Consider the following 22,084-nt stretch of genomic DNA (forward strand, 5'->3'; position numbering starts at 1 on the left):
GGATGGTGGAGGTGCAGCAACAATAGCAGGGCCTTGCAGTCTTGGCCGCCTTCTTTGGCGGTTCAGCAGGCAAGTTGGAAGAACCCTCCATACTTAGTACTAACTGTTTAAGACATTGGTTCTCAAAATATAAGTTGAGCGCGTGGAGTTGGCTACATAGGGTTTTGGGAACAAAAGCCTGGCAGGTAGGGCAGGCCTTGTAGTACTGTGACTTACCTAAACAAAACAAGCAAAGATCGTGGGCATCTTTGTGCGGTATTTGACGGCTGCACTTACACTTGCCCTTTCTGGATGACATGAACAAGCATTAGAAAACAATGACTGAAAAGAAGGTACTTATCTGAGTTCTCGAGAATCCGACGGCCGGGAAGGCAAGAACAACTGACATTCAACTGGCAGCTGTGTGCACAGAAGTCACTTTTATGGCCCATGCTGTGCTGGCTATGGCAGATGTCCCATGCACCATGCAGTGACTGAAATCTTTTGTACACTGGCCAGATATTCGGGTAGCAAAAGGAGAAAAACCCATATGTACAGAATAGTGCAACATGTGAATAGAAGGACATCGAACAGTTATTTGACAGGAAGCAGGTAGGATACTCAAAGTGTAAACCTGAGGCTCCTTTTAAGTATGATTTCAGCATTAACCTGGAAACAAAACAATTAAGCAGTACCACAGTACTTGTGATCATTACAGTAATTAATTATGGGGAGAGTGAACAAGCTTAGGAGTTAATTCAGTAGCAAATTCTGATGTAATGGCAGACAATGGAAAAAGAAACAAAATGACAAAGGATGACTTGTTTACAGTAGAACAGAAAAAAGTCTTCCTCTATGTTATCGTCTAGAAAATACACATTATTAGTGCTTGGAAGCTATGGTTCCACAGACATGGCATGTTGCAACAGACGTCCTCATATCCAGTTCAGATTGTAAACCATGCTATTAGCACAGCACTACCTAGGATTTTTTAAATCAAAATACAGAACCTAAGGGTGTGTGTGTGTGTTTTTTGAAAAAGGACCCCAACAAAAGATAAAACAAGAAGGGTCTAGGTGTTAAATCTGTCTGGTACTATCAAGCCCATGGGATTCTGAACAAGACTAGATTAATTTACCAGACTTGTATGGTGCACTCGAGCAAACAAAATGTGTATGGTTGTGAACACAGAGATTCAGATCAACTGGCAAGTAGCAACAGGCATTTTCAAATTATATTTTTATCTCAACATGAGGCCATCACTGCTTCACACAAAATATACAGTCTTTACAAAGCAAACATTCTGAATAGTTCAACAGCACATGAATAAATTGTTAGACTGGTATTTAAAAACAATACTAAGGCTGGAATCCAGCTGTGAAACTCCTGCAGTCTGCCATGTTCAAACATAACCTGAGGGTATTAGGATTGAGGGGAAATGGCTTCTAGATGATGGAGTAAGTTAACTAATGGAATCCTTTCAGCTTCTGACTTTACTTCTGCAGGGGTTCATATGAAGGGGTAAAATGGTATATATCAGCAGTTAGTAAAACATGAAGCATGCATTTTTAAAACTGTTAAAATATTATTAGTTTAAGGTTATGGTTGTGAACTAAACCTTTTTAAACAAGCACAACTCACAACTTACCAAAAGACTCTTGGGGGGGCAAACATTAGAAAGAAAGAACAGTACCAAGTTAGTTTATTTTTACACAGAGCAACAGTCAGGGAAAATGTTTCAGAGGGTGTAGTAGTACACAAGGTTTTCCAAGGGTTTACAAAGGAAAGTTAACACACCAAGAATTGTTACAACACAGCTGCAAAAAAATGATAAAATTTTAAAACTTCCTACAATCCAAATGGAACTAATATGTCTTAAGCTTTAAGTTTAAATGGATTAATAATTGTAGAATTTATGTACCTAATTGTTCAGTCTCACATGAGGATCATGTATGTCACAGTATCTCTACAAACAGCCAAAGCAACAGATGGGCCTTAAGAGTGAACAGTGAAATTAAGAATAACAGCAGCATTGTCAGATCTTGTTTCTCAAAAACATTTCCACAGGAAAATTTTTTTTTAGTAGATGTATGGGCAAGCAGGCAGACACACACACACACACACACACACACACACACACACACACACACACACACACACACACACACACAGCTTTGGTCTACAACAGCAAACATGACTTGGCAAGAGTCCATACTTTTGCAGCTGCAATTTCTGACATCAGGGTGAAATACTGTGCGGGGCCTAAAATGATAGATAGTACAGATATTAATGTAAATCTGCTCACTTACTCGTCTACATGAAAAGAGCTGCAAGTTCATTCTTAAAAATCCTCACAGTGCAAATGTGTAGTAATACAGGCAATGACAACAGAAAAGGACGGTTCTTATCCAGTCTACAGGTTCTGCAGTTTACAATTACAGTTGTCACACTTACCGTAACTGTAGATGTACGAGTAGCTCAATGGTTGCAGTACTGATCCATGGGTCTTCCTGCCACACAGAAGCCCACAACTGGTCCAGTTTCCAGAGTCTTTTCATCAATCCTAGCCAACGGACATCGGATGACCAATGCTGGGGCATCAATATATAAGAGGGACATCCATAGGCAACATGTTTAGGTCTTTCTAAACAGTGAGCAGCAGTTTGATGCCCAAGGACAGCACAATCCTTACAGATGTCGAAAATGTTTTTGGACAGGGATAAAGGAAGGTACCAACTATGTGTAAGAAGTGAAAGTAGGGGATGATGGTGGGTAAGAGCTACATATCTGAAATGCGTTCTCCCTCTCCCACTCCCTAGTACAGGGGAGAAGCCAGCAGACAGAAGGGTAAGAGAGAGAGATTTTTGTAATACAGCAATGATCTTCTCAAGCATTTGCAATTATGTTAAGTGTGACACAACTGTACTATGTTCTTTGTAGTCAATACTGATGTACTGAACTTTGGATGGACTCCCAAAGTTACTAGTTGGGGAGCAGGCTGTTTGCCCTTGGGAAAACAGATTTTGTAGGCTAGCAGCTGCAAACTCTGCTCTAGCCCTGGAAGGATTGGCTAAATGGTAATGTTTAGCAATGGTGTGGACTGATGTCCATGTGGTAGCTTCTAGGAAAGCCTGTGTAGGGACACCTTTAAGAAAAGCAGTGGTGGGCTGCACTGAACTTTGGATGGACTCCCAAAGTTACTAGTTGGGGAGCAGGCTGTTTGCCCTTGGGAAAACAGGTTTTGTAGGCTAGCAGCTGCAAACTCTGCTCTAGCCCTGGAAGGATTGGCTAAATGGTAATGTTTAGCAATGGTGTGGACTGATGTCCATGTGGTAGCTTCTAGGAAAGCCTGTGTAGGGACACCTTTAAGAAAAGCAGTGGTGGGCTGCACTGCATCTGGTGGAGTTGGCCCTGACATGGCTTGTATTAGTTTACCATGATGGGCATAACAGGTGATGCAGTTCACGGTCCACTTACAGGCAGTCTGTTTGGAGATGTGTCTGTCTTCTTTTCCTTCTGCAAATGCCACCATTAGTTGGTCTGTTCTGTTACAAAATTTTGTCATGTCCAGGTAATATCTGATCTGTTTGTGCACATCCAGGAAATGCAAGACTTACTCTGCTTTATTCTGTGGGTTAGGGAAGAACACTGGCAAATGAATTGCTTGATTCAAGAAGAGCTTCGACACTACTTTGGGCATAAAGGAAGGATTAATTCTAAGGGTTACCATGTCCCTATGGAATACAGTGAAGAGCTCCTTGCACATCACGGCTTGTAGCTGAGGGACTCGTCTGGCTGAAGTGATAGCTACAAGTAGGGTTGTCTTCCAAATGCACACCTTTAGGGGAGCTGAAGCTGCTAGCTCAAGAATTGGTAATGCATGTTTTTCTAAGGCATAGTTAAAATCCTAGGTTGGGGACAAGGTTTCTCCTGGGGGCCTAAGATGTAGGACTCCTCTAAAGAAGAGTTTCATGAGTGGGTGAGACTAGATAAGGGGGAGCGAGTAAAGCAGGCAGAGACAGCTGAAGCATTTACCTTAATACTGAAAAGACAGACCCTAGTGAAACAATCCAGACAAGTATTCTAACACTAGGTTTACATCTGCCAGTGAAGGATTAACATATTTATCCTTGCACCAAAGAGAAAAACTTTTCCATTTGAATAAGTATGATTTTCTGGTATTTGGTTTTCTTGCCTCTCCCAGGAATGACAGCACTTATGTACAACAGTCTGCATTATCTGTGGTCAGAAACCAATTCTCCAAGCTGTTAGAAAGAGGATGCTCAGGGTAGGATGAAGGACAGATCCCTTTAGCTGGGTGAGTAGGTCTATCACTTGTGGGAGAATGTAATATCTCCCCTTACTGAGGGTCAAGAGGAGGAAGGACCAATGTTGCCTTGGCCAGAAGGGGGATATGCGTATCATACTCAGCCTGTCTGACCTCACCTTTATCAGTACCCTAGAAATCAGGAGAAAACGTGGGGAGGAATAAAGAAAGAGTCCTGTCCATTTGAAGGAGAATGCATCAGCTTTCCATGCCAATATCTGTTGGGTTCTTGAACAGAACGTCTAAAGCTGTCTTTTCTGGCGAAAGGAAAAAGATTTATACTGGGGTCTCCCCACTGATGGGTGAAGTCCTGGAAGTTCTCCCTTTCTAGCATCCATTAGGTGGGGTCCAGAATATCCCTACTCAAAGTCTGCTATGATGTTTCTCTGGCCCAGGATACAAGATGCTATCAGTGTCAATTGCAACTGTTGTGCAAAAAGCCATATTTTTATTGCTAGACTGCACAGGGGGTGAGAATAAGTTCCTCATTGCTTGTTAATGTACTACATAACTGTGGTGTTGTCTGTCAAAATTTCCATTGCTCCTGGGGATAAGTTGCTTTGAAAAGCTTTCATCACTAGAAAAAATGTCAGCAACTCCTTCTGGTTTTCTTTGCCCTGGGTCCAGACATCTTGCACCTTCATGAGTCTTAAATGTGCTCCCCAGACTACTTTGGAACTGTCTGTGGTAATGGTGTTATCGGTCTCTGGTAGAGAAAAAGTTACCCCTGGATTCAGTTTGATGGTGTCTTTTCATCAAAGAAGTTCTTTTTGCAAGCAGGGTAGAAAAGGCAGCAAGGTTTCCAGGGGTTTAAGAGTGTTGCTCCCAAGTATTTTCCAGGAACCACTGAAGTTTCCTCATGTGTAGTTTCGTCAGTGGAATCAAAGATGCAGGATGTCATAAATCTCAAGGCCCTTAAACAGACTCTTGCTGTGACTGTCTGTCTTGGCAGTAAGCTGAGTAGATAGTCTTGTCAGAAAGGACACCTTGTCATGGGGTAAGAAACCTTTTTGTTGTAAAGAATCTATCATTTTGCCCAGAAAGAGAATTATTATCTGGGGCTGAAGCTGGGACTTGTGGAGACAGAGTAAGTCTTAACCTCTGAAAGCAAGTCATGGTAGACTGTGAGGCTGTTTAGATATTCCAGGTTGTTTTTTCCTGGAATGAATGTGCACCCTTAGTGTCTACAATGTGCTATAACTGGAGCCAGACATTTGGAAAAATCTCTGGGTGCAGTGACTAAAGCAAATGGTAAAGCACAGAATTGGTAGTGCAAGCCTGCTGCTATGAATCAAAGGTATTTCCTGTGTTGTATGTCTAGCAGTTGGTGCAGGGGTTAAGGCTATGAGCTGTAGTTCCTGTGGTACATGACTTGATTCTCTCGGCACTCATTTGCCTACTGTGTGTGTGTGTGTGTGTGTGTGTGTGTGTTCCTTTACTAAAGGAACATGAAGATAGGCATCTTTCAGATCTATGGTAACCATGTATGCTCCTAGAATAATCATGGGCAGCAGTGTTTGAAGATTCAGCACTTTGAATCTGGGAATGTTTAGGAACTTGTTTAACTTTTGGAGGTCTAAAATTGGCCTACATGCCAGGGAATATTCTTGGGCTAGGCTTACATAGGCTCCAGGGCCGTTCACCGAGTACACACCTATGAACTTATAAACAAGTCCCTTCCTTTTTCGGGACTAGAGTAGGACCATGTTGCCTCCTCATCAGGGAATGGTTGAATGGATCCCTGTTGCAAAAGCTCTTGCAAGATGGGGAAGGAGACAGCTTCTTGGTCTTTTGGTGGATTTGGTATCCCTAAGAAGGGAGGTCTTTCCCTGAATTGAATGAAGTAATCCTTTTCTAGATGTTTAGTACCCACTTGTCTGAGGTGATGAGTTTCCCCTGGTTTAGAAAGGAAGAAAGTCTTCTTGCTGGTGGGACAGGGAGATGTGTTGTGCTGGGGAGGTGAGAGAGCTGTGCATATTTAAAGCTGTTGTCTTAGGGGAATACAGTCTTTCGACCCACTGGGTCTAGAGTGTTGCTCAGGTTGCCATGTTTTGGAGTGTCTAGGTCTTTTTGATTGGGAAGGTCTCCCCTTATCTTGTTTAGGGGGCAGAGACCAAGGCTTAGAAGGATAATTTCTATTATAGCTTGCGGTTGGAGACAAAATGCTTTCACAGTTTTTATTTCCCTTTTTGTCCAATTTCTCAAAAACCATCTCTGCAGGAAGTCCAAACAGGAATTCTTTACATAGAGAGTGGCTGGGTCCTCAACCAAACATGTTAGCCAATAACAAAACAAGTAGCAGCTGCCCTGTATGATGCATCAAAAGTGTAGTAACCACACTTCAGTGTGTGTCTGGAAACGTGCAGTGAGTGCTGCTCTAGCTGTGTCCCTTATTAAGGTCATATCGGCAACACCCTCTGCCTTGGTAATGATTTGTTCTTACAAGGACTAACATGTGAAATTGGCAAGTGAGGGCCCTCATAAAGAGGGTAGCAGATGTACAAGTAATTTTCTCCAAACCCACCTAGTAGTCTACTTTCCATGTCATTAGGAAGGGACTGTCTAGCAGAAGGCTTAGGTGCACCCTTAAATTGATTCAGTAGACACTACAGAGAGATCAGCTTGTGGGTGTTTGTGAGTGTCAGGCACTCTACAAAAATTAATCTGGCTTTCTTAGAGAAGGTGGAAGAGAACCTGGCTGTAGAGAGATGTCTCCTAAGACCTCATATCATACCATATGGAACAAGGGAATAGCAAGTGGTTTGGGGGATGGCAGGTTTAGAAACTGCCTGTAATGAGTGAGGGCCTGAGAGAATTCCTTGCTTTACCAATGAAAAACTTCCTTGATCATATGTAATGCATCTCCAAAGGATAAAAATCTCTGAAGGAGAAGCAGAGGAGAGGGTATCATCTCAGTCAGAATCAGGATATGATTGAGGGGGGAAGTGTTCAGAATAAGATAACTGTTCCTCATCCTCAGATCCTGAAGAATAAGACTATACTTGAAAGGAGACAGCTCCTGGTCTTTTACTGGGAACGACTACAGGGGTAGTCTGTAGTGCCTGGCTGGCCTCCCTAGACTTCTTAAAGGCCATGAATTCCTGGACAGTTTTAAGGAGGGCTTAAGTTGTAATAGCAGATGACTGGGGTGCAGGCTGGGATAGGCTGACTGGACTCTCTGTTTAGGAGTCCATTCAGTGACAGAGGACTCCTCAGTCTGGGTTAATGGCATGGAAGATGAACCATCTCCTTTGATAACCAATATCTGGACATAAGAAGCTGAAGCCTGATGAGTTACCTCAGACCTAACCAATGTTAACATTGGAGAGATCAAAGTGAAGTGGCCTACTGCCGTGTTGGCCTCCTGAGGGGGTCATGCCAGAAGGCTTCGGCCTGGTAGCCGTCAGACCTGGGGACTACAAAAGTGCCTCAGCCGAGTTGGCTGGTTGACTTAGCAGACATAGATGGATATCCACTGTCTGCAGGGTCCTTTTCTTTAGGCTTTTTGTATTTCTATTTCCCTGGTAAATCAGTGATTGAAACACAGGAAGGTGGAGAAGTGTCAGGATCTGGGTCTCAGTACTCCATGTATGCCACAAGGACTTTGGTCTTAGCTCTAAACCTAGCACAATCCTGACTACTAGAAACATCGTGCGGGGACCCCCAAACAAAAGAGACAAAAAGTACCACAGTACAAGTAGAAAATGACTGATTTCAACAATTGGCTAACTTTCTGGTGTCATCTAAGGGGATCCAGTATCTGTCTGGGATGACATGACTGACAGAGCTCAATGCTTTGCCAGAGATGGCCTACATCTGTCACCCCTGGGCTTCCAGATACTGGCCAAGGCTCTTGCCACCCCTATAGTGCCTTTTTTAGGCGGTGTTCCAAAGACCAAGTTACCACTGTAACAAACAAATGCACTCGGAGGGTCAGGCTGCTCAATGCTAGAAGTCTAAATCTCAAAATGCATTTGCTCAAAGCACTCCTTAAAATGGAGAACATTGACATTTGTGCTGTAACAGAGACCTGGTTCAAGGCAGCAGAAAGCACCCCTGCACTACCAGGCTATATCTCATTCCACACCTTTCGGCCCCAGAACTTGGACCAAAGCTCCAAGGTGGTGTTGTTTCCATATCCGTAAAAGATGTGCACACCTCCAGACTAGTAGCCCAACATAACCAATCTGAGATACTTCAGGTGCAGCTAACATTGGGTAAGACAGCGATTCAGCTCGTAGCCTGCTATAGGTCCCCAACCATGTTCCAAGACTCACACTCCATGTTCCTAAGCACCCTGGAGAATATTAGGGTCCAATCTAACAATCTCATACTGAGCGACTTCAACTACCCATCCATTGGGGCGACTTCAAATACCCCTCCAACTGGACCCCCTAAAAACCCTCCTACTTGACCAGGCTGTAGAATACTTCAACAAAACATTTCTACAACACCTAGACGCTACCGCTCCATTGCGCAAAATCAAGGTTAGAACCTCTACAAACCCCTGGCTCAGTATAGAAACCAATCAAATCCTCAAGTCCAGAGACACTGCCTGGCTTTACTATCAAAAAAAACAAAGAAACACAAAGCCTAACTAAGTACCAAGAACTGCGCAACCGTGAAAAAAAATGCATTAGGCTGGACAAAAAAAATCCTACTACACAATATTACAAACTAAATACCAACACAACCCCCCAAAATTTTGGGAAAATGTAAACCAGCTACTAAAATCCACCCAAAAGGCTACCCCCAAACCAACCACCACTGACACTAAAGTTCCCATCGAAACACAATTCAACTCCCACTTTGTGAACTCAATTCTATCCTTAGTATCACAGGACAGTTCCTTCCTCACTATCCCCCCCAACACAAATAACACTAATACAAGCTTTACCCTCAAAACAGTTTCCATCACTTCAATGAAAAGCATGCTCTTCAAACTAAAAACCTCATCAACAGCAGCCAACCTACTCCACAGCAATTTCTTGAAACTCACAGCAGATGCCTATTGCTATCCCAGTCTCCACTCTCATAAACAGATCAATTGTTGAAAACTATGTGCCCAAACTCTGGAAAATATCCTATGTTACACCCATACATAAAGGCGGGACCTCCACTGAACTTAATAACTACAGACCCATTGCTTTACTCTTCCCCCCTGTCCAAAATCCTAGAAAAATGCATCCATACCCAGATGCTAAACTATCTCCTAGACAGCAACATCCTGTCACCTACTCAGCATAGTTTCAGACCTGCCCATAGTACCACTACAGCTCTCCTCTGCTTCACAGACACAGTAAAACGTCTCAAAAATGAAGGGCTACAGGTGTCAACTCTTTTTGGATATGTCCAAAGCATCTGACACAGTCTCACAACAAATCCTGCTAAACAAACAAAACCAATATCACCTATCAAATTCCACTTTTACCTGGTTCCAAAGCTCCTTAACTGACAGGTACCAAGCTGTGAAATGGGAAAATTCTCTCTCTCCTCAGTTGCCCATAACTACAGGAGTCCCACAGGGTTCTATCTTAGGACCACTACTATTCACAGTCTTCACAAATTACCTCCATACCTCCACACAGCATGCATCTATCATTCAGTATGCACATGACACTACCTTAATCTGTGCTGCACAAAACATTCCCACCCTCCTGCAAACAACTCAACTAGCATTCTCTGATGTTGAAAACTACCTTACCAAAGCCCAACTTATCCTCAATCCAAAGAAAACTCAGCTTATGATTATAACCAGTTCTAACAAAAACACTGATAACAGTCAATTCACTATCTACTCCACAAATGTTACTCCAATCGCTCCAGTGGCACAGGCTAAGCTATTGGGAATAACCATAGACTCCCACCTAAAATTTGATAGTCATCTCAACTTAACTATTAAAAAAGTACATGCCAAACTGGGATCACTCTACCGTATCAAACCATTTCTTACCAACAACACAAGATCAGCCATTGCTCGCTCCCAACTTCTATCCACCCTACTCTATGCATCTCCCATTCTGACTAATCTCAACAAAACTGAACTAAGCAAAATGGAAGCCCGCTATAACAGAATTGCCCGCTTTGCTGCAAATTGCTCATATAGAACTCATCACTGTACTGCTTTGAGACAGCTCCACTGACTTGAACTGCCCAACCTCCTAACCTACAATCAGCTCTGCCTCTGTCATTCTATCTATTACATCCCCAATAAGTGTCCTGCCCTCAAAAACCTAGTACAACATCACTCAGCCCAAAGGCCTCTTAGATCATCAAGCAAACTACTATTAGAAGTCACCAACAGCTACAATAGCTTTGGAGATGTGCTATATAGTAGTTCAGTGGCTAAAAAAATGGAACATTGTCTCCACTAGCATTCAACACACATCATCCAAAGCCTCCTTTAAAGACCTCATCAGGCAACATCTCAAGCAAATTTGGCAGTGCCATGCTTGCTCCCCAGGCTAGTGAAAGCAGATAAGGTATACATACTAAATCTTGAGTACTTGATAATAGTTTTCAATTTTACACACAAACACTGGCTAAACTACAATGCATGTACTGTACCTGTGTACTATGTATGTATTCTACCCATGTTCCAAATTTCAGCTGTACACCACAAATCTATTAATTACCTTTATTTTTAAATTAATATTTTTTTGTTTGTTCTCTCCACTGTAACTGTTGATGTGCCGCATACCATTGTAAAAACATGTCTTTTGTAATTTGTGTGTATACTGATCATGTCTAAATAACTAAATGCATCTGTAATTTTTCTTTGTGGAGCTTTTCTCCCTGCGCCTCTGCTGAAAAAGGGCCTTTTCGGCTCAGACACCCTCGGTTAACAAATGTAAAATAAATTAATTAATAAATTAAGTGGGAAAACTCATGTACCAATACACTTGCCCAACTTTCCTGGAATTCATTAATTCCAATGCCCTGGATGAACTCGTTCTAATTCCCAGTAGAGGTAGCAACATCCATGACCTGGTTATTACTAACATGGTCGACCATTGCTCTACACCAATAGTCAACTCCTCCCTGGTTAGATCCGACCACAAACTAATCACCTTGGAAATCCACCCCCACACACAAAGGTAGCTACCATGAAAAACTTCTCCAAAGCTAACCTTGGACTCCTAAAAACAGAGGTGGCTAATTTTACGACACCCATGCAAATGGAGATCAGTTGCATGACCGCCAAATCATACACCAATGCACTGTACGAACACGTACACAAATGCATGGATCTCGCCATACCCAACAGAACCAAGACGCTCTCCCCCAAAAAAAGGAAGCCAATCTGTTGGTCCCCATAAACAAACTCTACAACAGAAGCAGGAAACTGATGCGGAATAAGGTGAAGTCCCAAGACTGGAAAAACTCCCTTATCAGCCTCAACAAAAAGTTGAGAACCCTCATCAAATCGTCTAAAGCTAGCTATGAAAACAGAATTGCAGCAGATAGCAAAGAAAACCACAAGGCCTTCTATAGTTATGTAAAGAATCTCCACAGCAATACTCAGATTTGCTCTGAGCTACTGCACAATGGTACCTCCTATACCGAGCCATCAGATATTGCCAATGTACTGGCCGACAGATTCAGTGCCAACTTTACCCCTCTCCCCCAAGGGACCAGTCACAATACCAGTAGATTGCCAGGCACCCAGTATTACTGCTGCACAGGTTAAAACAGTACTGTCCAAGGCCAACAATACAGCTTCTGTGGGACCTGACAATATCCCTGGCTGTGTTCTACATGAAATCTGAGTGAACTGGCACCTCACCTGTGTGCCCTGTTCAATCACATCCTCACCTCAGGGTTTGTCTCTACCAAATGGCACAGTGCTACAGTCATCCCTCTCTACAAAGGAGGAGCAACTACAGACCATGGGAACTACCGCCCCATTAGCCTGAGTCTGATATGGAAAGCTATGGAATGCATCATCATGGACCTAATAAACAAGGATCTCCAAACTCTGGATCCCACACAGTTTGGTTTTGTGAAGGGCAGAGCATGCCTGCTCAACTTGGTCAACTTCTTTGAGTCAGTCACCAAAGCTGTGAATGAAGGCAAGGTAGTTCATACAGCCTACCTTGACCTGGCCAAGGCCTTTGATACCATTCCCCACTCAGGAATCCTAGAAAAACTCACTAAGCTAGACATCAACCCCTATATCACTAGGTGGGTTGCAAACTGGCTCACAGGTAGAACCCACAGTGTGAAAGTAGCTGACTACAAATCAGACTGCCAACCAGTCACAAGTGGAATCCCACAGGGTTCAGTCCTGGGTTCTCTCCTGTTTGGTATGTACTTCTCTAAAGTCCAGGCCAACATGAAGGGACTCTGGCTGACAAAGTTCACAGATGATTGCAAGTTGGGAGCTATTATAAACTCCCCAGGTGATGGTTACATCCTACAGAAAAACCTCACGGAGACCAACGACTGTTGTCAAAACCATGGCTTTAAGCTAAATGCCAAAAAATATGTCGTCACCTGGTTCCCATGAATTACCACAGCGATGGTGGTTCACTGAACACAGGAGGCATTATACGAGATCTGGGAACACAGGTTGACAGCAAACTGTCTTTTGACCATCACATTGCCACTGTGGTCAGAAAGTCCTTCTATGTGGCACATCTCATTACTGAGGGTTTTACATCCAGGAAGAAAGAGGTCATTGTCTCCCTCTACTCTTCCATCATTAGGCTAATCATTGAGTGCAGTGCCTCATTTGGCATGTACCTCACTAAACACCTGCAACAACTGGAGAGGCCGCAAAAGTACCTCACAAAGAGGATCCTAGGCCTTAAACATTTGTCCTATATGGACAGACTAAAAAAAAAAAACCTCAAACTATTCTCTGTCTCATACCACCTACTTAGAGGTGATCTCTGCTTGATTTACAAAACCATGTCTGAACCAGCTCTGTTAGAAATGCTACATCTAAAGAAATCCCAATCCCTCCGCACCACACGCTCCAGAGATTTCAACCCCATTACCACAATCAACAGACCATGCTGGAGAGACAGATTCATAACCAGAGACTGCCCATGCTATAGAACAGACTTCCCATACATGTCAAGCAGAGCACCACACTGGCCCTCTTCAAGAGAAATCTTGATGAGTGGATGGGAAATAGAAAATTCACCCCAGGGATCACTCCAGTGGCTTTACTCAACAGAGGCACTGGGAACTAAGGTCGGGTGACACGATGCCAGGGTAATCCTATGGGCTAGGCTTGTAAAGGCCCCAAGGCCATTAGCCTAGTACACACCTATGAACCTATAAAAGCATGAACGTTTTTATGTGGGATTTGCTTCCCACACTTTAACCAGTTAACTTTTTTGAACACTAATCAAAAGAAAGAATTTCCCAACAGGGAGCTTATATGAAAATGGTTTGTTAGAAACTCTGGAGAAAAAGGAACCCGATGATGGAATCAAGCATCTTGTAAATGTAGAAGCACATCAGACTGTGTGGCTAGAAATAACTGAAGACTGCCCCAACGGACTTCCCTTTTATTCCCTGATGTCTGAACATCAGCCATCGAACAACCATCAGCTAGAGATGATGAAAAGACTGGAAATCAGGCAAGTTGTGGGCTTCTGCATGTCAGGAAGACCAAGGATCAATTCTGCAATACTGACTACAAAGACGATCAGCAGTTGCACATGGTACCTAATTTAATGTTAGATTATTAAAACCTTCTCAATCAAATGGTTACTACAGTATAATCATACTTCCACCAAAGGGAGCTCTTCTGCCGATGTTTCTCACCAGTGTTTTCCTACAGTAGTTCTTCCCCCTATCAACTGCATAAAAAACAAAAGGAGGAATATTCTGTCAGAAAACTATATGTCCCACCAAATGTCTAGGGAAGTGTTTTGAAAAGAACCACCCAAAAAGTTACCTCCAAGGGATATGCAAAAGATACTCCAGGGTACTGTGGGATGTAATCAGACCTTCTGGATGAAAATATTTACAAAGATGCAATGTTACGGTATAGGACGCATAACTTAGATTCATTTATCTGTTAACCAGAAAAGAGAAATGGTCCTTCATAGACCCTTTTCATACATAACAAGGGCAAGGGTAAATGCAAAATGTATGTGCGTGTATACAAGTCCGAACAACATGGTTGAGAAGCAGTTTTGCGAACCACAGCTCCTCAACAAAAAACATCAACCTCTGATCCAAAGACAGTCAGGAAGAGGAGGCTGGAGGACTTGCCTTCCCCTTTGGACACAAGGTAAAACCAGTTTAGTGAGAAAGTGGAGAACTTGCCCCCCTGCAGGACTGTTCATGAGTGTTGCTGTATCTGGACTAAATGTTTTTGTGTTGACAAGACATGGTTCATTAAACCAAACCTCAATTTCTTTGCACAGATACACACACACACCTATACCTACATATATACTGTAAATCATAATACTGAAATGACAAATACCTACTTACCTACATGTAAATTTACAGCTGGACTTGCCCCCCCCACCCCCTGGTAGGACTCAAGTTAGCTCTCATTTTAGAGTTTCACTAAAAAAGAAGTGACATTGTTTGTTGAAGACCAAAATTAGGGACAAACTATTCTTACCAATTTAAAAGTTTATAGAATAACAGATTTTCCATCTCCATGTATTTTCTAAAGGATATAAAGTCTGAAAATCAATTGTTAGTCCTAGTTTAGTGATTTCAGCACTAAACGATTAACAGAAAACCACAGATTTTATGAGGAAATGACCCAAGATATGAAAAACAAATCTAGACATTCTGCCAAACTAGCTGAGATGTATGCTCCTGATGGGAAGTGTGCTTCTGCATGCAAATGCACTAAGACAGCGCAGGCTTGGAAGGTTCAGAACTCTATTAAGTAAACATCTATTATTCCAGCTGGGGGTCACTTGTGTAGCCAGCTAGAGCGAGCCACCTCTCTCTCTCCCAGGATGGGCATGCTGCAGTTTGAAAACTTCCTAAAATACTACATAATATATACAGCTTGGTTAAATGTGAATTTGTAATACCACTTAAACAAATTTTGTTATATTCACCACTGCTAAGAGTCAGCATTTATAAATGCTGCAAGATAAACTGTTCCTTATTTTTACATGTTAATTTTCATCCTGGTAATTTCAAAACACAACCAAATATTTTCCAGTTCATTTATGTGCTGTGTATAACCCCAAGGTCATGATGTAATTACGAGAATGTAGTCACTTTTGGATTAAACTTAACTCATAAGTAGTCATATCAATAACTATTCAGATTTTTTTCAGAATGTCCAGATTTTGGACTCATATTTTTGCTCTGTTCCTCATAAAATTTGTGGTTTTCTGGCAAATGATTGAGAAATGAAATCACTAATATTGACATCATAGCTGGCCTTAGGCATAGGCCAACTAGGCGGCCGCCTAAGGCGCCAGTCTAGCAGGGGTGCTTTTCCAGTATTTATTTGGTATAGGAAGACCCAGATGGGGGCACCGGGTAGTGTGGTGGGGGGTGCCATGGAGCCCTTTTGCCTAGGGCACCAGTTCACTTAAGGCCACTCCTGATTGACACGCAGTTCAGTTTCAGACTTCATAACATTCAGAAAATGCATGCGAGTACAAAATATGTTATTTTACCAACTTTATATAGTTATAACAGCAATATTTATAATTTGTCCCTGTTTTCGAGCCTTTGTTCCCATATTATTTTTGTCTCTTTCCAGAGGTTGAGAGGTACGCACCCAGTACTTTCCAGTGGGAGAACTAAAGCTTGGTACGGAGCACTGTCTGCTTGCAGCAAAGCACCCTGGGAACTTTTTTCCTGATTAATGGAATTCAAAGATGTAGGCACCACAATTTTCCTTTTAAGACTGTAAATACTCTATTTAAAAATAGCTTTATGCTATAAAATCCAAGGACAAGACCAATGCTGTGTTCAAACACTCTCGGTCCTGTGATAAGTTTAAGAATTTTTATCATTACTGAGGCAGTTTCTCTGGATTTAAGAGGTGGAGATTTCAAGAACAAAGTGGAAAAAAGAGAAACACTCTAGCAAATTAGGCTGGGGGCTGATAATATTAACATTCTCATTAAGGCCAGGTGCCTTAAGTGTTTTTTGAAAGGAAGAAGACTAATGTTTACGACGGGTGATTAATTTTTATTTAGAATGCAATTTTATTCTAGCATGTCTCTCTAAATATTTAGAGTAATCCATTACTACTTAGTCTGTGAATGCTATTGGTTGTATTTTCTTTAAATGGCATTTTGTTTTACAGTTGAAGTATTCTGAAGAAGTCCTTGTTTGGATGAAAGGGGAAAATATAATTGTTTTACACTAAAAGTGTTGTTATATTGTGGAAGTGTTTCCTTCGTTTCGCTCCAAGTGCTGATTTTGTTCTTTTTTTATGATTGGTACTTCACTGGAATGAACATGTGGATGATTTATAGACAAAATTAAGGTAGATATTGAAAGAATGAAAATGCTGCAGTTAGACTTTGGTCAATGAATACAGGTAGTTAGTTATGTTATATTGCTCCTCTAGCTATATATTTTGCAGTTGTTCCAGAAATGCCTTCAAAGGTTTTTGAAAGTTGTTAAAATACAGTAACAGATTAAAGCTATAATCATAGGCAGTAACAGATTTTATCTGGAAATGTAATAGACCTGGAGTGTCCTGGGATAGGATGACAAAATCTAGACAGAGTTCCAGATAAAAATAATGATTATGAAGTAATACAGATTCAAACCTTTCCTTGATGCAAACTGTGAATTATATGTGAAAATGGAAGCTCCTTATGTTGGCAAGGGAAGGAACTCTGATGAGTAGTACTGCAGCGAAGCTCAAGGGCTTAAGCTTTGGTAGGTTAATGGAGCATATACAGGACAAACATACCCTGCAATCACTTCAACAAATAATAAGGAATGAGAACATTATTTATTTATTTATTTGTTAAATGGGTTGGTCCAGCTGAGCCAAAACAAAATTGTAGCCAACACACTTTACATAGATACATAAAAGTATAGAATGAGAAAATTAAACAAGCTAGAGCTGTGCAGCAAAGGTACAATAGTTTTAGATACATATAAACACATTGTAAGAAGCTGTAGTTTTATAAAGATAAACAAATGATTAAGAAGTAAATACATAGAATAATTAGATGCATATTAAAAATAGTACACAAGGAGCAGTCATTGATGGCTGTTTGACCAAGATGTAATGTTACTAAGGCTTGAAGAAGAAAGAAGGAAGGGTAGAGGACGTTAAGTAGGATCTTGGCAGAGACAGTAGTTTTTGAATTTTTGATATTACGAAGGTTTTGGGGGTGTTTGTTCCAGGCCTGGGAGACTGTGCTTTTGTAAGATAGTTTACCTATGCTTTTGTTTGGTTTGTAAGTGTTAAGATGTAGTTGGTCAGAGATGCGAAGCATACAAGTACGTGTATAAATTGATACTAATGAAGAGAGGGATGGACAGAATGAGGGTTTATTTAGTAAGGAGTGTATGGTTTGCAGATGAGAAAGGAGATGAGAAAATTGAGCCACTGGAGTTGTTTTAGAGCATGGCAGTGGTGAGCTTTATAATGGAGATTGTTGGCAAATCTAGCAACTTTGTTGTATGTTTGCTCAGGTTTGTTTAATAATGTAGTTTGAAGATAAATAAGTACAGGAGAAGCATAGAGTAGGCAGGGGAGGAGGCATGCCTGTGCCAGGGTAGGTTTGCTATCAGCTGACAGGAATTTTCTACTTCGATAGAGAAGGCCTAATTTCTGATGTGTTTTTTTAAATACAATATTGAATATGGAGATCAAATTTTAGTCAGTCATCAATAATAGTGCCCAGTAGTTTAGTATGCGACTCAGGTTTAATAGCAGTACTATCCAGTGAAGAGATGATGAAAGAAGTCTTATACTGAGAGACAGTTTTAGGGAGAAAGTTTTTTTTTTGGGTTTAGGATGAGTCAATTGTCATTTAACAATTGTTCTATGGTAAGAAGAGTTTTCGGTAATAGTATGTAGGTCAGAGATGTTGTCAGCAATGGAAATAAGAGTCAAATCATCGGCATATTGTATAAGGGAGGATTACTAGATGAAGAGTGGTGGCTACTGTTAAATTAAAAAGAAGAGGACCAAGTCCTTGAGGGACTCCAGTTTGGATTGCTAGGAAAGTGGAGCATGTAGGTAGCCATTTGACAAACTGAAGCCTTTTGGTAAGACAGCTAGAGAACCACAGGATGGTAGAGGGACAGAAGTTATAATCAGAGAGTTTAGTTAGTAGCTCAGTATGAGAAACAGTATCAAAAGCTTTAGAGAGGCCTAGAAATAGACAGGATACCAACTGTTTTTTGTCCCTAGCCTTGGAAATAGTGTAACTGAAAGAAAGAAGGGCAGTAGAAGTACTATGACTGGGCCTAAAACCATGTTGGGTGGGAGTCAAGAGGTTTTCCTGAATTAGATATTTGTGAAGCTGTGTGTGGATAGCTTTTACAAGGATTTTAGAGAGAGGGGAGAGAATGGCTGTAGGTCGAAAATTTGAAGGATCAGTGGGGTTTCTACCTTTGTGAAAAGGTATAGCGCAGAAGGATTTCCAGATGTCAGGGACAGATGATTCTTTAATCGATCTATTCACAAGAATGGAGATAGGGTAAACTATGGAATTGGCAGCAAGTTAAGGAAAGAGGGAGGGTAAGCTGTCAGCGGAACATGGCTTTAATTTCAGCAGTAGAGAGATTTAATACAGGCAGTGGAGACTTGAAAGGAGAAAGTATTAGTATTTTTGGTTGTAGAAAGGTCACTGTTAGTAGTGAAAGAGGCAAGGAGAGGATTTAAATTGAGGTCAGTATTTGTTAACTAGCAGATGCATTCGATAAGAGTTAATTAAAGCAGCAGTATTTTGAAGTGTAGAGCTGGGGTATGGGTTATGGGTAGAGGGTCTACCAGGGTAGAGGATTTTAGTGATAGAGCTCCAGAATTTTTTAGGGTTTGAGTGGTGGGAGGATTGAGCACCACTACAGTAATTTTGTTTTGTCTTTCTTGATTTGTTTTTTGGTGATGTTTCTAAGTTCTTTACATTGTATAGGAGAAATGTTTTTTAGCCTTTGTTTCCAAGTGTTGTCTCTCTTTTTCAAAGGAGAGAGAGTATCTTTAGAGAGTCATGGGGTGTGGTTTGTTTTTATCTTGACTTTACAAGGTGGTACTAGACAGTCCAATATACTGAGGAAGGTATGGTTAAATTTAAGGACAGCATAATTCAGTGGAAAATAGTGGAGGGATGACCAGTTAATTAGGGAGAGTGTAGTATTGAAGGTATCGGCATTGAAACTGGAGAGTCTGTGGCTGTCGCAGTAAATGTGAGCTCTAGGAATTTGGATCGAGTGCCTCTGAATGAAGATGGGGAGATGGTCACTGGGGGAGGAAGGGTACCCATGTTGTGGGTACAGGTTTGCTTCAGAAACTAGGATCCAGTCTACGATGGTACTATTATTGTTATTTTTGCATAAGCAGGTGGGTGTTGTAATTAGTTGGTTAAATCCATAGAGATTAATACAATGACTAGGGGGACTGACAGACAGTTTATGCCAATCAATGTTGACATCTCCTAGATAATAGTCTCATAGGGTATGTGAGCAGTGATCCAGGACAACATAGGATCTAGGATTGGTATGTTGTTACCAGGAGGTATGTAAATGGCTACTATGGCAAGTTTTTTCTGGCAGTTTAAGTGACAACTAATTATAAGAATTTCTGCAGGGTGGAACGCGGGGTAGGTATGGGTAAGGGAGATAGGATGAGCTGCTCAGAGTACATGACTGCAACCCTGCCTCCTCTTTTGGAGAGTCTGTCTTGGTGATACATGTTGTAACTGGGAGGTAATATTTCAAAGCTAGTGATTTGTGGTTTCAGTCATGTTTCAGATAAAGCTAAGATATGTGAAGAGTGATGGGCTATCCAAGAGTATAGTTCAGACATCTTGTTTACTAGACTTTGTATATTTATTGAGTAAATCTGAATTTGGTAGTAGAGGAACCACGGGGTGGTGGATGATGTGGGGGTTGAAGAGGCGAGGGGGAGGGAGGAGATGGGATAGCCAGGGTTGGGGTGGATGTCTCCGTCTGTCATGATATTTTTGGTTGGCAGGGAGGGCTTAGGAAGGTATAAGAAATTAGAAGAGCATTTAAGTTTGAGTTAGGGAGAGGTAGGAGCATAAGATGCTATTTTGAATTTGTGAATGTGAATGTAGGAGCTGTTGTACAGAGAGGGAGAGATAAGGAGGGACAGAAGAGACTTCTTGGAGGTGATAGTGTTTGTGAGTGTGGGAGAAGGTTTTGGGTAGTTGAGTTGTATGTAATAGGATGTTAGGAGAGTTATGTAAAGGAAAAGGGGGGCAAGTAAGGTAGAAGTAGAGCATGGTGAGGACGTTTAAGCGATAAACTTAGTATGGGTGTGGATGGATGGAAGTAATGAAGGGGAAAAAGGTGAAGTAGGGTAACTAGGAGAAAGTAGCAGTTAAGCGGCAAAGAGAGAATACAACAGCAAGAGTGGGTTGAGTTGTTTTAGTGGTGAGAGAGGGAGATAGGACAGGTGTGAGACAATATGTTCAACAGAGGGAGAAAAAAGTGACTAAGGCGAAGATATACTAAATTTTTTTTTTACTAATGTGAGAGATATTAGGAGGGTTGAACTGGGGCAATGGAGGTGGAAGTGGATGAAGGAGAAAAAGGAGAAAGAGATGGAAGAAAAGTGGAGTTGTATTGGAGGCAGTTGGATGAGTAGCAATTACTCTGTTGATGGGCAGTTGATAGAAAGAGTTTAGAAAAGAAAATAGGAAAAGTTAGAGTTTAGGGATGTGTGTGGCAAACACTGGCAGAATTTCCTTACCACTGTAGGACACTCCAGGAGGAGGAAACAGGAGGGAGAGGCTTGTAGAAACTGAAGTAAGAAGGGAACATGGAACATGGAACATTTTCTGGGAATAGGGATAGGAATGGAAAGAGTAGAAGATAAGTTGGAATATAACTTAGGAGAAAGGTTGAGACTATGGATGCAGACAGGGAGAGAGGCATGAGGTCATACTTCTGAGTTTTGTGCAGAGTTGGAATAATTTAAAAAGAATATACAGGATATTTTAAGACCAATATTTGCAGCAGATATACCACTAATAAAACCGAACAAATGTTTCTATTAGAGATAAATTGTTCTTTAAAGTTATAAGTTATCAGAACCAGACAGCTAGCTGAGTCTTATAACTATGGCAGCAGCAAACAAGGGGATTATTGAAATTAGTGAGGAAACTGCAAATTCAAGCTATAAAGGAAAAAGTTAACAATATATAAAGTGGGCTGCCAGGAGAAGTCAAAGCATACAAATAAAATAAAATGGAATAGCTGGCTACCATACATTGCTACAAATAAAATGCAACAGTCAGAACAGTGGGAGAAATGGGAGTTGTATGAAGGGAAAACATGGACAAAGGAAATAAGGACCCAGGAGCCTATGTATATGTGTATGTAAAATAGAAATATTAATTATAAGAATCAACTATTTATAAGGAGAAATTGGTGTACAAAATATGTCTGAACCTTCTGCATATTCTTTCCTTTGTTGAAGTTTATTGAAATTGTTATGATGATTTTGAAAAATTTTAGTTCTTTTCTAACTAAAAGAAAAAATAACAGGAAATGAGAGAGAAGGAGTTGCATCTGATCATATATTTTGGATACTAGTGACTTAAGAAAATTCAGTCATTCATTTTCTGATACCTACTTTACACTATTTAGGGTCATGGGGAAGCCAGTACT

General features: G+C 41.2%; 1 protein-coding gene across 32 annotated transcripts in view; it reads right to left on the reverse strand.

Moving 5' to 3' along the window:
• LOC122787386 (receptor-type tyrosine-protein phosphatase S-like) overlaps positions 1-22,084 on the reverse strand; it is a 3,272,784-nt gene that overhangs the window by 980,128 nt on the left and 2,270,572 nt on the right. For 20 of the 32 annotated variants that reach the window (XM_044054057.1, XM_044054056.1, XM_044054058.1 and 17 more), the window contains one exon: positions 1,628-1,636. The exons of the other annotated variants lie outside the window; for them this stretch is intronic. In XM_044054057.1, the coding sequence (XP_043909992.1) occupies positions 1,628-1,636 (9 nt within the window). The remainder of the gene's footprint in view (positions 1-1,627; positions 1,637-22,084) is intronic. 32 annotated transcript variants of the gene reach the window in all.

Source organism: Protopterus annectens, chromosome 13.part0 (genome assembly GCF_019279795.1).
Source record: "Protopterus annectens isolate FY-2018-M chromosome 13.part0, PAN1.0, whole genome shotgun sequence".
In the NCBI taxonomy this organism is placed as follows: domain Eukaryota; kingdom Metazoa; phylum Chordata; order Ceratodontiformes; family Protopteridae; genus Protopterus; species Protopterus annectens.